Below are 14,135 nucleotides of genomic sequence, written 5' to 3'. Positions count from 1 at the left end.
ATGTACTGAATTAAATTTCCGTGGCCGTAACGTCAATCAAAACACTAACACATTATTTATTATGTTTACAATAAATAAAAAAGTACAATAAAAAACACACAAACAGAAACTCCTCGACCAGCAGAAGCTAAAAAAAGGACATTTAGTCTTGGTGTAAACAAGTCGATGGAGCTTCTCTGTAAAAGGAAATATGTACAGACTGGTCCAGTGACATTCTCAAACAAAGTGCATTGAAAACAAACTTTACAATTAAGTCTTCCCAGCGTGTTGCACAACCTCTTAAGTTCAGTCCGTGAGCAGCAGGAGAAACGTTTGTCTGTTTGATGGTGTTGAATTTTGAGAGGTAGAAAAAGACGGAGCAGATTTAAAGGGAACACTGAGATGATGGAGGGTGGAGTTGTGTTATCCAGGACCAAATATGAGCAAACACAATGTGTTCACAAAGTCCAGCAGACAGTTCTTCACTCAAACATGTCTTCATGAAGTTTAAATAACGGAAACAGCTGTTGATTCATCTGTATTTTCATTGTGGAGGACGTGGTTTGTGGTAATATTGAACTGACACATGTTCCTAATATTTTAACGTTGTTGTTAGTGGGCTACGCTAAATAACAGAAACACATTAGTGTTTAATTCTATCTACGTTCAATAGCTCCACAAACTACAAACATCCTCCAAAATGATCAGAACAATAGCTGTATTCACTAGTGAACCTCATGACCTGGAAAATTAGTCATCAGTGCAAAATGGCAGCTCCCATTTCAGCCGTGTTGTGATGTAACATTTGCAAAGTGGAAAGTAGTGTCTGTATTTACACGGCCAGGTGAAAACATGTGTAGCCTAAACACTGGGACCCTGTTCAGACTTCAACACGTCTCCTGAAAAATCCCATCTCAGCTTTAACCTCCTGAGACCCATTTGTTTGGAATTTATCTTAATGTCTTTAAGATTAGATTAAGACAAAAAAAAAACAAGCATCATCTTTGAACTGGAAGTAGTTTTGGAAGAAATTATGTGGACTCAGGGATTATTTCAGTGTTTAAGACAATTTAAGTCACCAATTTGAACCGAAATATAAAACTGGAAACGATGAAATCCCAACGTCCTCAAACGAGTACTTGTTAATTTGTTAAATTTGCATGTCATATCAAACTAGAAAAGTTAATAAACATAAATAAACAAGTGTACTGACCCTTTGCTAACAAGACAAAAGTTTCTCCTTATGAGGACGAAGCAGGATAAGCTGCTACAAATGTAAAACGTAATGTCCCCATATGAGGACGCTGGGTCTCAGGAGGTTAAGTACAAGTATGTACAGCTGACATAAGACACCACACAGTTTCTGTATGTAAATAAACACAATTTTGTGACACAGTATAATAGTGTAACAGCTGTTTTCACTGTTTCAGAAGCAGGAACAGATGTTGTTATTAATGTGGAACAAGCTGGGAAATCTGTCTCTCAGTGAAAGCAAAAATATTATAGTTATCATTCATTTATTAGTTTATTAGTCATTTAGTTATCTTATAGATAAAGCCCAGATTATGACAGAACCCTGTCTCTAAAATAACTAACATGACGTGTGCGCTTCCAGTGAGAGAGAGACTTCAAAGATGGTTCAACAACATGTTTCATGTCCCCAAGTCGTGACACACACACACACAACAAACAGCCGTTCAGACGCACTCAACGCTGGACACTTGTGATCAGATCCCTCAGAAGATCACGTTTTGGCACATTTACTGTCCACCGAGTTGGCGATTGATCCTCTGTCATCAATGAGACTGTATTTATTCCTGCTGAATTAAAACTTCTTCATCCCGACCCACAGGTCACCGTGTTGTCGGGGGCGACCGGTGCTCGTTGTCATGGCGCTTCAGGTCTGTCTCTAGCTCCCTCTGCTTCTGTAGTAAACCCTGAAAACACACAAGGCGTCATTCAATGTGTTGACATTCTCATTAGTTTAGGATCAGACATGAAACAGTGAAATAATCTCACAGTTTCATCACATGAACGTGTCTCTTTCATTTGTCCTCTGTAGAGACAGAGGGAAACGAGGAGTTACGCGCCTTTTCAATAACCTTTATTTACAACACGTACACATTAACAGACTCCTACAGGCACAAGCTGGAGTCAACCCGTCTGTGTGGGTGTTACCTGTCGTAGCTGAGCCAGTCCTCTCAGGATCTCCTGCTGCCGGAGGGTTTGTTTGTTTCGCAGCAGCTCTGGGTGGAGGAGGTGGTGGTGGTGGTGGTGGTGGTGCCCATGTGGAGGTGGAGGAGCTGTCGACCAGGAGAGAGTCGCTTTTTTTCAGATACAAACTCACACAATACGTCTACTTCCTGTCTGTCCGCCCTGAAATACACTCCCCTCCTCCTCTACTGCTCCTAACGAGGAGCGGCCCTCGGAATAATAATAATAATAATAATAATAATGATGATGATAATTCACAGAGTGGTGGTGAAGTGGAACTGAATCAACCCCCACACTGTGTGGATGTGGAGAGGAGATACAAACTAAATTAAATAAGGTCAAGAATGAAAATAAAGAATAAATTATACTGGGTGTGGGTGGGTTAGAGGAAGTAATAAGAGAAAGAGGAACAGTGGAGAAGAGAAAACAGTAAAATGACTCAAAATGAGATTCGGGCTCAAACTTTTGTGAAGTAAATGATGAGTTGCTGTGATGACGATGAAGTTTTAAAGAGTCTAACCTGAGTGAGTGAGAGGTGGAGGGGTGTCCGCGGGCTCCAGGGGGTCCAGGCTGAAGACTTCATCCGTCCGCACGTAAGGAACGAACTCCAGGACCGGAGGAGGAGGAGGAGGAGGAGGAGGAGGAGAGGAGGAGGCCAGCTGACCCTGACTTCTGTGTCTGGCTGCAGGGATGGGAGGAGAGCGCCCCCTGGAGGACATGACCACACATTAAAAGTCTGTGAAGGTTCATAGTCGTCAAGGTCTAAAAAAATAAAATAAATAAATTGAACTGGTCTATGAAGTATCTATGAAAAACCTTCTCCACTGACTTCACTGATGCATTTAAATGCATCTGGCTTTAACAGACTACAATAAAATGCTAAACATTTGAATTTACCTTTCGTCCTTTAACAAATGAAAAAAGAAAACTCAAAGAGATGACAGCCGAGTCTAAAAGCACAAGTTTTTGTCAGTGATGAAGACAACGATGACCAATATTTTTTTACATCAGAAAAATCTTGCGATGAACACGCTCTGGGCCGTCGTAATGATCCATGATCCATGAGCACTGGAAAAACACGGCTGTTTTTTTTTTGTTTTGTTTTTTTTTCACGCGCTTATTATTTATATAAATATTTTTTAATCGTGTTAATAGAAAGACAATTCAGTCTAATATTAACTTTTCTTTCTTTTATTTTAGACAATAAAAGAATGAAGGATATGTCTTATTTTATTATTTTTATTTGGTTTTAGAATTTCAAAAATAAAAATCAAGTAACAGTTGTTTTTCCAGTTTTCGCCTCTGGTTTTCAAACCACGGACCCTGAGGACATGAAGCTGAAATCAATCTGTTAATCTAACCTGTTAGTGCAGAAATTAAATGTGTATTATTCCACTATATTAGATGGAAATTGTGACCTAATAATTGAACAAAATTAAAAACCCAAGACACAAAAATGTAATGAGAATGAATCAAATTAAAACCAAGTTGTTTCTGATATCCTCACCTTAAATTTAGTTTCTATTCATGAAACTTTAGAAACGGATCTTCTTTCACTAAAACACAGTAAATGACACCATGTGTTTTTTTTAGCCAGTGCTGTTTGGTGCTGCTCACCTTTCACTGTTGTTGTTGCTGGTGTTGTCGTGTCCGTTGGTGCCAGTTTCCACCTGAAACAAAGGTTTATAACAAAGTTCAGCCTAATAAGGACGATCTGTTCCTCTACATTTCTAACAGTTCAGTCTCTTCCTCTTTTCCACTCAGAGAATAACCGACACAATGATAGAGCTGAATGATCTGTTTGATGATGATCTGTTTTTAAAAAGGAAGTATGAAGAAGTGGGATGACCTTCCTGCTGGGACTGGTCCTGGTCTGTGAGAGGCCGAGACGAGACTCGTTCTGCTGCTGAGGAGGAGGAGGAGGAGGAGGAGGGTCAGTCCTGGACAGACAGGTCCTCTCCTGCAGAGCGAGGAGCTCAGCTTGTCTCTTCAGTCGACTCTCCTGCCTGTTCCTCTGCAGAGCAGCTGGGTAGCGCTCCGAGGCCGGGACGAAACGCCGGCTGGGTCTGAAGCATCACAGGAAAGTTTTAAGTATAAACAGTGGCACTCTGAATTTTCCACATTTCTGAATCAAAGCACCTGAAATATAGAATACAGTTACTTCCACTCTTATGAAACAGAATCCAGTTTCTACCTCTGCGTGTTCCACTCTGGCCTCCTCTTGTCTCTCCTGTTCCTCTCCGTCCTGGCAAACGCCTCGTACGGGTCACCTCCCGCCGACACGCAGACGTTCTCCTTCCCCGTCCTCAGAGCTCGGCTCCGGCCGCTCGGAGGCGGCTGGAGTCGAGCGCTGAGGACGTCCGGAGTCTCATCTCTGTGCGGGAGACTGGGAGCTGCTTCTGTACGGAGAGAGGATTGAAAACACGGTACCACACACTCATTCATGAGTTTATAAAGCTTTGACTGCCGGATCTAAAATAACGACCAGTGGTTCCAGATGTGACAGATGTTTTGATAGTAGGACGTTTTTAGTTTTACATTAAAACCAACTTTATTATGTTTCTGTTCTGATGTCATCCATGCGTTGGCTTGTGATATATTAGTAAGTACTATTACTAGTTTATATATTAGTTAACCATTGTACACTCACTGGCCACTTCATTAGGTGCACTAGTGAATCCATTCATGACTGATCTAATGTTCAGCTGTAACAGAGTCAGAAAGTTGTTTTGGAGGATGTTGTTTGTGGTGCCATTAAACTGGATTCAATTGAGGAGATGACACATATTTTAGAACAAGCTACAAACAACAGCCTCAAATGAAATCCCAGTTGAATCAACAGCTCTCTCGCTTATTTGAAACTAAGGCTGAAGATTTTAGAGCACGACTGTTACATTAGAATGAATTCACCAGCGTACCTAATGAACTGCCAGTTAAGAAGATTGGCTTCATGGAAACAGAATTTAAATCAGGCTGTGATAGTTTCAGTATTGGTTGTGTTACCCGTCTGCACAGCTGTGTCTCTGTAAGAAGAGGCCGGACTGTCGGTGTCCTCCAAACCCTCGGCTCGGGCGGTAACTGATGAACACAAACAAACAGAAGACAGATGAAAGAACCTCCTTTTTTTTCAGATTCATATTCAGATATCTGTTTATAGAGATCACACCTGATGGCCACTGTACGTTCTCTTATTCACAAAAACAGAGAGTGATGTAGGAGTAACTGTCTGTTTGTGGTCTGCTACCTAGATGTCAGTAAATCCTCTACACTGAGTCAAATGTACAAAGAAAATACAAAGAGTCAAATAGCTTCATGTAAAACTATGACGGACATCTTTACTTTACTTTACTTTTGTTTTCTTGCTTTACATTCAAGTCAAGAATTTGTTTACTCCACATCAACCTAAACAAACTGGTCTACACAAGCAAATACACCAGAGTCCATTTGCAACGTAAACATGGTTTGTAATAAAGCGGTAGTGCTGCAGTAGCTCGACTCACCGCTGGGCTCCGTCGTTTCCTGCACTCTAACATCATCATGACCTGTTTTTGGCTGCTCTTCTTCATTGACCGACTGCTCCTGAGGACGCACACAGTCAAACATGTGCAACAACAACAACAAGAAAGCAAAACGTACCAAAGGCAACGAGCAGAAAAATGATGAATAAAGAAAATAAAATGCTCTCTGACCTTCTGTCTCTCCCTCAGTGCATCCAGCTCGTACTGTCTCTGCAGCATCTCTCTTTCCAGCGCTATCCTCCTCTCTTCCTCCTGCTCCTCCTGCCTCTTCTTCGCCTCCTCTTGCTCCTTCTGCCGTCGACGCTCCTCCATCTGGGCCTCGATCGCCCGCTGGCGGAGGAGGTGGAAAAACAAAACATTTTTATGAGCAACCCGACATCTCTCAACAGAAGTAAGTACAATTTAATTTAATTCTTTCTTTTACTAAAACAGTGGACAAATTAGGAACAGTGGTTACTTATATTAAAAACCTCAGTTACGATCTTCTTTGTGCGGCTGGGTTTTGGCCTTTTAAATGCTAAGTCTATTGAGGTATATGTCATATGTTCAGTAACATGCTTTGGTTCTTTCTGTGCCTGTGTCTGGGAGCCAGACAGAAAGCTGAAAGAAGCAGTGAACAACTGCTGCTCCATTACCCCTAGAAATGCACAAAACCCACCTACATTTTGAAAAACCTGTCAAATATCACTAAAACACTCTCACTCTCATGGTTTTTCAGATGTATCAATGTGACAGTTTATCGCAAAAATGGAAACACTTTGTTTTCCTAAATTCCCCATCACCCGCGTCACCAGAGATGATGCAGGGGGTCATGTGACCAGTTCATTTGAAGTCCATTCCTTAAAACGAAGTCTCGCATGATGGGAATTTAAGAGAATTACGGGATGTGACGAGGCAAGACTTCACAAGAGTTACAGCCCATTCACAAAACACCTTTCAGTGGAAACACGTACAAAGCGCAATTGTACTTCATCGAAATTTCAGAAATATCGATTTTATTTTGTGAAAAAGTGTAATGGAAAAGCAGCTAGTGTGACCTCCAGTAGGTAAGAAGAATAAAACAGATCTACACTGTGTATTCTTTGTGCTGTGAGCCCTAAATTAAACACACAGAAATACCAGTGAACTGATTTCTTATTTGCCGCTGATCATTTCCACCACCGTCCTTCCTTCCCTTCCTTTTTCATCTTCTGCTCCTCCTCTCACCTGCTGCTCCAGCTGTTTGAGCCTCCTCTTCTCTCTCTCTTCTATCTGGACAGGGTCCAGCAGGGAGGTCATGGTCCTCAGATAACTGTATGAAACAAAGAAAAACTAAATATATATTTAAATGCTTTAGGGACCAGCTGGCTCCTAGCGAGTCAGGACCTTCCCTCCTACCTGGTTTTGGCCGGGTATCCGCTGGTTGTATCAATGCTGGCTGCCCCGACGCTCTCCGCTCCGAAGCTGCTCGTGGCCTCCCACAGCGACAGACTGGACGAGGGCTCCCACTCTCCTCGCTCGGAGCCACAAGGAGGAGCTGACGGAGCTGCAGCCCGGACCAGAGGCCTCCTCTGCAGCGAGTCAAAGTGTGTGGCCCAGAGCTCGTGGTCCTCCGTCTGCAGGAACGCCCCAACGTTACCCGTGAAGTTAAAACCGGATCTCCTGAACCCACCACCCTGTGTGTCGTCTACTGCACCTGATTCTGCAGCAGTTTCTCCCGTCGCCTGCGTTCACTCGTCTCCTCTCTCTGACGGTCCAGCTCCTCCAGCCAGCGTCTCCTCTGCTCCTCTTTCCTCTCGACACTCAGCACCTCCTCCATGGGACTGACCTCCTACACAGACAGTACAACAATTGTTATTTTCCCCTTCGCAATGTTTGATTGAAGACCATTAAATTCATCTGCACAAAACAAAATTATTTTATTTTATTTAGCTTAAAATAATAATAATCATTCAGTCACCACCATTTTGGAAAATGAATGTTGATTATATGAATTGACATTGTCCCACAGCTGTACAATAAATCTGACTTCAATCTTTGGAGATGTGTCATGGTTCAGCCAGTGAATATCAGAAAACAAACAGTGATGGGAGAATAACTGGTTGAAATCTGGAGTCTTACCACTAGATGCCACTAAATCCTCTTTACTGGACCTTTAATGCATTTAAATTACTAAAAATCAAATAACTAATCTTTTTTGTGTTGATGTTTTTTACTTAAGTCAAAGATCTGTTTACTTCACTCCAACCTAAACGTACAAGCCTTGGAAGTATTTCACCATATAATAAGTCTCTGTGTCTGTGTCACCAGCTCAGAGTAAAATCTAAAAATTCATAATTTACTTCAGATTCTTCATTATATTTCTTCATTTACTTCCAGCGGTTGAGATTATCTGAGTCCCTCCATTGAGAAAAGATCATGCTCCGACAAAGATCTGCCAAACCAATCAAACTGTTTGTTCAGGGCTTTATGTGATGATGGACAGAACAGTAACAGACGTAAACGTCATAAATCACCTGAGAGACATGGAGTTGAATTAGTTAAAAACTAAACTGGCTCTGATTGGTTGGAGGTTTTGTGCATTGTACTACATAACAAAAGCTATCTTGAGGCTACAGGTGAGTTAAAAGGCAGATGGATTCTCAAGTGGACAGTTCAAAATTCAGCAGCATAACCATATATATTAATTACAGATTTGACCGTTTATTAAAAAAAATGACAGTTTTCCTTCTCCCTGAAAGCAGGAGTGGATGAGATAATTCAGTGAATCCTCCTCCTGTGTCACTTTTATTAAAGTTTTACCCCGAGTCGGAGGCTGGATCTGATGGCTGCAGGCTGCTCCCTGTGGCTGACTGAGCTCTGGACCGACAACACACTCTGAGTATCCTCCTCCATCTGAAACACACAGACCATGAAATATATATTAACAATAATAATAACAAAATCACTTAGATAAGTGATTAACATTGTTACTAATTTTTTTTTGTTATTAATTGGCGATTTATGTGAGTTTTTCAGATACGTTTCTCTTGCCAGATGAAAGTTATTATATTATCACCAACAAATCTACAGAATGATGAATTCATACTAGAAAATAATTACAATTTACGGTTTGGTGTTTCCAATATGAGGAGAAGTTTCATGGAACAAACCAAGTCAAACTCCAGAGGTTAATAGTGAAATATGGGCCTTACCTGCAGTCTGCTAGGGGCTGAACGCTGCTGCTGCTGCTTCAGAGCCACCTGCTCATCTACAAAACACACAAAACAACAAAAAATCTCATTTAATTTACTTAATAAAGTGCTTCCTTTTAGTTTATTGCCAGAAACTTAAAATAAAAATGCCAAAAAAACAAAGGAGCTAAAATGGAGCTGAAACTCCCTTTGACGTTACAATAAATCAGATATTTGAGTGTGTATACCGAGTTCTCTCTTCCACTGAGCCTTCTTGGCGTCGATGGCCTTCCTGTCGTCTAACTGTCGTCCCTCCATCCAGCTCAGCAGACATCCAGACGGCCTGAACAAAAGCAGAAACATCCGCTTTAAACCAACATTTCACAAACACAGATTTCTAAACACTAACATGTTGTAAAAATAAATATTTCACAGTCCTCTTCATGGGATAACATCCAGAAAAATATCTGTATGACGGGTACCTCACCTGTCATGTTTGTCTTGTGAGCCTCCTCCTCTGTCTTCTTCCTCTTCTCCTCCTCCTCCTCCTCCTCCTCCATTCCCCAAGGAGTCACATTTTGAGCTAGCCTCATTTCCTAACAGAGAAAGGAAAATCAAGTTTATAATTTCTAGTTCCCCATCAGGTCGCCACTATGGCTGCTCAATCCACCATCACCACCTTGCGTCCTTTGATCCTCTGCTGGTTGCTGGTTGTTGCTGGACGCCTGGACAGAGCTGAGGATCTGCTGGAGCTGCTCATTGGTCAGACACACCACGCTGTCCTTCAGTCCTGCGTCTCCACCGCTCAGCGCGTCGTTACGTCCCGCGTTTCTGCCATCTTGACTCCCGCTGCTCTGTGCCGTTTTGCCATTGACTCTCTGGGATCCAACAGTACCGGTGTGTTTTTGTCTGTCTGCTTTCCCCTTAATCACACACACAAATAAAGACAACTCAGCCATAACATTATAACCACTGATTATCTGGTTATCATGGCTCCTGTCATGTTCAACTGGAAGGATTTGAGAGACTTGGACAAGGACCAAACTAGAGGACCGGGTCAGAGCATCTCCAGCTCTTGAGAAGTGTTGCTGGTTTTCTGAAAATTAAGTTTAAAGTAGGACTTGGAGCCAGATACCACAGTACACCTCCAGCTATAGACGACCAATCAGCAGTTACTGAAAACGTTTAGTTGCTGTTGTGGCTCCACTTGGGGTTCACACATGATATTGAAATCATTGGTTCACTTAGTTTCAGGACATCTGCTGATGATGAGTCATTTTTATTCCGAAATGTAGAAAGCTCTGAAGGATGCAAATAATTTAAGCAGCACTGTACGACCAGCGCCTGTTCCAAATGTTGCTATTTATTGAGAATTAGGAGTAGGCATGTCCAAACCTGTTGATCAGATATTGTGTTTGCTACCACTTCACAAGAATAACTTGAGCCTTACCTTAGGCACTGATTTAACTCCAGTCCCTTTGGGATGATCCTGTGACTTTAATGAAGTCAAGGTGGTGCTCCTCCACTCAGTGTTGGAGGTGCATGAGGCAGCAGCTCCTCCAGCCTTATGCTTGGCCTCTTTGTGCCTCCCTGCCAGCTGCCTAGGTGGACGCTCCTCTGCGTGTACCTCCTCCACACAGGACGGCTGCCTGCAGCTCAAGACGTTGGCTGCTCTGGGCTTGTAGGGAGGCTGCTGGAGACACATCACGACTTATCACATCATTGTAACGTAGGACAGTTTATAACACAAACACATGCTACTATTCACAGCCAACCGGGTGCTGTTATATATAGAAATGGTACTGTATGTATATGGCCAGATAGGACAGATGACACCTACCTTTACTGTTTTTTTATCAGCACCTGCAGGAAAAGATAAATGGGAAAGAAAACCGTAAGTAGCCCGACTCAATCTTCTTCAAGATTTTGATTATAAGACTTAAGTGTGAATGTTTCACATATTTAATACTGAATGGTTTTACACAGCTCTAATGATGACTTCAGGTCAATAGTATCAAAACAAAGTGGAAACTTTAAGACATTAAAGGTGAGAATATCTGAGTGAATGTTTTATTCTTTCATTGCAACATAAGGAATTTACTCACCGTGACTGAGTAAAATCAACCGGGGTTTTCCATTTTCAAGTTCGAACAGCAGACCGTCTCTGTTCACAAACAGAGGAATCATCAGCAACGCAGACAATAGATCAGCCAAAACATTATAACCACTGACAGGTGAAGAGAATAATGCAGATTATTCAGGAGTAGCACATAAGATGCATGGATAGTGAGAGAGAGAGAAGACATTAAAGTCCAAAAGCAGTGTAGTCCTATAACAATATAACATAAGGATGGTTCAGGGTCAACTAGGCCAGTCCTAACTAATATTTATCAAAACTTTTAAAACTAACTTTATTATCTGGCTCTCATGGCTCCTGTCAGTGGATGGGATATATCAGGCATCAAGTAAATATTTCACACTCAAAGTTGATGTTGATGTTGATGAAGTAGGAAAATGTTCAATTTGAAGGATTTAAGAGACTTTGACAAGAACTGTGATGACTACATGACTGGATCAAGTGTTCCTGGTTTGCAGTGGTCAGTAACTATCAACAGTGTTTCAAGGAAGGAGAAAAACTAGAGACAAGGTCATGAACAAAGGATCTACTGGAGCTCAAGTTCAGATTCAACTCAAACTGAACATTGAGTAGTTTATTGTTGAATTCAACTGGACTCGTTAAAACAGACGAGTGTACTTAATAAATGGGCACATTTTCCAGACTCTGGACTCCCGTAATCTTTCTTGTTCATGTGATTTGTAGTCACATTCATGTTTTCAGCTAATAATAATTTCATTCATCTTTTGCTAACACACACGGTTCCACAAAAAACCACACGGTTCATCTGAACATATTCACATCTACACATTAATATCTTTCTATCATCTGTATGACCAGACATGTTGTGTGTTTGCCCCCACGCTGGTAACAAAATAATCCATCACACTGCGACACATCGCTAAATGCATTAGCCTAGCTAGCTATTGTTACTGTTAAAGACTCACCCGAGATTCATGCCAACAGAAAATACACACAGAGACAGCTGCACGTTTACCGACAACCTTATAAAAATAAACGGAATATCAGTGCATAAATTATACTTTAGTACAAGCGCTTCCACCCTGCTCTAACTGACCGCACAGCCACTTCCGGGATGTTTAACTGTGTACGTCCGTTGCTGGCAACGACCAAGAACGGCGTCTCTGATTGGCTAATTCTCTATCACATTTAAATGAGAGGGCCAATCAAACGTTTTCATTAGGACGGTGACGTCAGAGAGCGTTTTATTTAAGCTAACTGGGAATTTATAAATCGACAAGGTCGAAGACCTCAAGCGTTTTGGTTAAATGTAAAAGAAAATACATGTCATGGTCTCATGTCATAAAGCTGCTTTTTTTTTTTTTTTTTTACATAATCAGCTCAACAACATAAAACTAAAAATAGAGTCTGACACTCAAAATTAGCATTAGTCTCAAATGTAACAACAAGAAAAACAACAACAATAACAGCTATATATATATAATTATATATAAAGATAATATATTAAATATAATATATATATATATACATACAATAATTTATATATAATTTATTTACGTATTGTATCCTCGCACTGAAAAACATTTAGACACAAAAATAACCTCTATACTCACTCAACATAAACTAAATTTCTGTCATATGTCAATATGACTGTCATCAAGGTAAGATTTAACGCATGATCGTCATGTTAAAATACCCCCATACTGGGAGCTGCAAAAGACATACAGTATCTGTATTCTTGGTTTTTATGATCTGCATTCATTTAGGCAATTTCTGGCTAGCATCTGAGCTTGCATCAGGAAATAAAGCTTCAGACTTCGGCTGAATTATCAAGCAATCAATCACATACTTATGATGTAAATTATGTTTCTTTACAATTCAAATCTGAAGACCTGGACACATGCACAGAACAGAAAACATGTAGACAGAAGGAATAACTTCTCCTCTAAATCAACAAAGCAAGAATATTATAATGAAAGGGGGTTCGTTTCACTTGTGTACCCAATGTTTCGGCAAGTGAGTGTATTTCACTGTTTTATTGCAATGCTCTGCTCTTTTTGTTTTAATCAATGCAAACATACAAATACACTATATAGCCAAAAGTATTCGCTCACCTGCATTTACACACGTATGAACTTAACTGACATCCCATTCTTAATCCACAGGGTTTAATATGACATCGACCCACCTTTTGCAGTTATAACAGCTCCAACTCTTCTTAGAAGGCTTTCCACAAGTTAGGAGTGTGTTTATGCAAATTTATGACCATTCTTCCAGAAGCACATTTGTGAGGTCAGACACTGGTGTTGGACAAGGAATCTGGCTCGTAGTCTTTGTTCCAATTCATCCTAAAGATGTTCTATCAGGTTGAGGTCAGGACTCTATGCAGGTCAGTCAAGTTCTTCACACTGAACTCACTTATCCATGTCTTTATCGACCTTGCTTTATGCACTGGTGCACAGTCATGCTGGAACAGGAAGAGGCCATCCCCAAACTGTCCCTGCAAAGTTGGTAGCATGGAATTGTCCAAAATCTCTTGTTATGCCGAAGCATTCAGAGTTCCTTTTGCTGAAACTAAGGGGCCAAGCCCAGCTCCTGAAAAACAACACCACACCATAATCCCCCTACCACCAAACTTCACACTTGGCACAGTGCAGTCAGACAAGTACTGTTCTCCTGGTCACCTCCAAAACCAGATCGGTCCATCAGATTACCAGATGGAGAAGCGTGATTTGTCACTTCAGAGAACATCTCCACTGCCCTAGAGTCCAGAGGCGGCATGCTTTACACCACTACTTCTGACGCCTTGCATTGCACTTGGTGATGTTTGACTTAGATGCAGATGCTCAGCCAGATGCCAAACACATTCCCTGAAGCTCTCTACACACTGTTCTTGAGCTAATCTGAAGGCCATATGAAGTTTAAAGGTCTGCAGCGACTCTGAAGATTGGCAAACACTGTGCCCTATGCCCAGTTTTAGCCTGCCACATTGTGGCTGAGTTGCTGTTGTTCCCATTCGCTTCCATTTTGTTATGAAACCACTGACAGTTGACTGTGGAATATTTAGTAGCAAGGAAATGTTACAACTGAACTATCACAGTACCACGCTGGAATTCACTGAGATGCTGAGAGTGACCCACTCTTTAACAAATGTTTGTAAAAGCCGTCCACAAG

General features: G+C 41.3%; 1 protein-coding gene across 2 annotated transcripts; it reads right to left on the bottom strand.

Moving 5' to 3' along the window:
- Nucleotides 1-32: 32 nt before the first annotated feature.
- ccdc66 (coiled-coil domain containing 66) lies at nt 33-12,074 on the bottom strand. Of its 2 annotated transcripts, none has more exons than XM_047581880.1 (21): nt 11,927-12,074; nt 10,969-11,027; nt 10,704-10,726; nt 10,314-10,556; nt 9,543-9,786; nt 9,351-9,459; nt 9,112-9,206; nt 8,885-8,940; nt 8,493-8,585; nt 7,387-7,521; nt 7,089-7,306; nt 6,918-7,002; nt 5,883-6,041; nt 5,694-5,772; nt 5,197-5,271; nt 4,388-4,592; nt 4,043-4,259; nt 3,811-3,863; nt 2,714-2,901; nt 2,158-2,282; nt 33-1,916 (listed from the first exon to the last, which is right to left on the bottom strand). In XM_047581880.1, exons 1-21 carry the CDS (start codon nt 11,935-11,937, stop codon nt 1,833-1,835), a joined length of 2,556 nt encoding a protein of 851 aa, XP_047437836.1. In that variant the 5' UTR covers nt 11,938-12,074; the 3' UTR covers nt 33-1,832. The 2 variants fall into 2 exon arrangements, with proteins under 2 accessions (XP_047437836.1, XP_047437837.1); XM_047581881.1 differs by having other exon boundaries at nt 10,314-10,553; nt 11,927-12,068.
- Nucleotides 12,075-14,135: the final 2,061 nt, after the last annotated feature.

The sequence above is a fragment of the Mugil cephalus genome, chromosome 4 (genome assembly GCF_022458985.1).
Source record: "Mugil cephalus isolate CIBA_MC_2020 chromosome 4, CIBA_Mcephalus_1.1, whole genome shotgun sequence".
Classification (NCBI taxonomy): domain Eukaryota; kingdom Metazoa; phylum Chordata; class Actinopteri; order Mugiliformes; family Mugilidae; genus Mugil; species Mugil cephalus.
The sequence above is the reverse complement of the archived record's forward strand: the minus strand, read 5'-3'. Positions and strand labels throughout refer to the sequence as shown.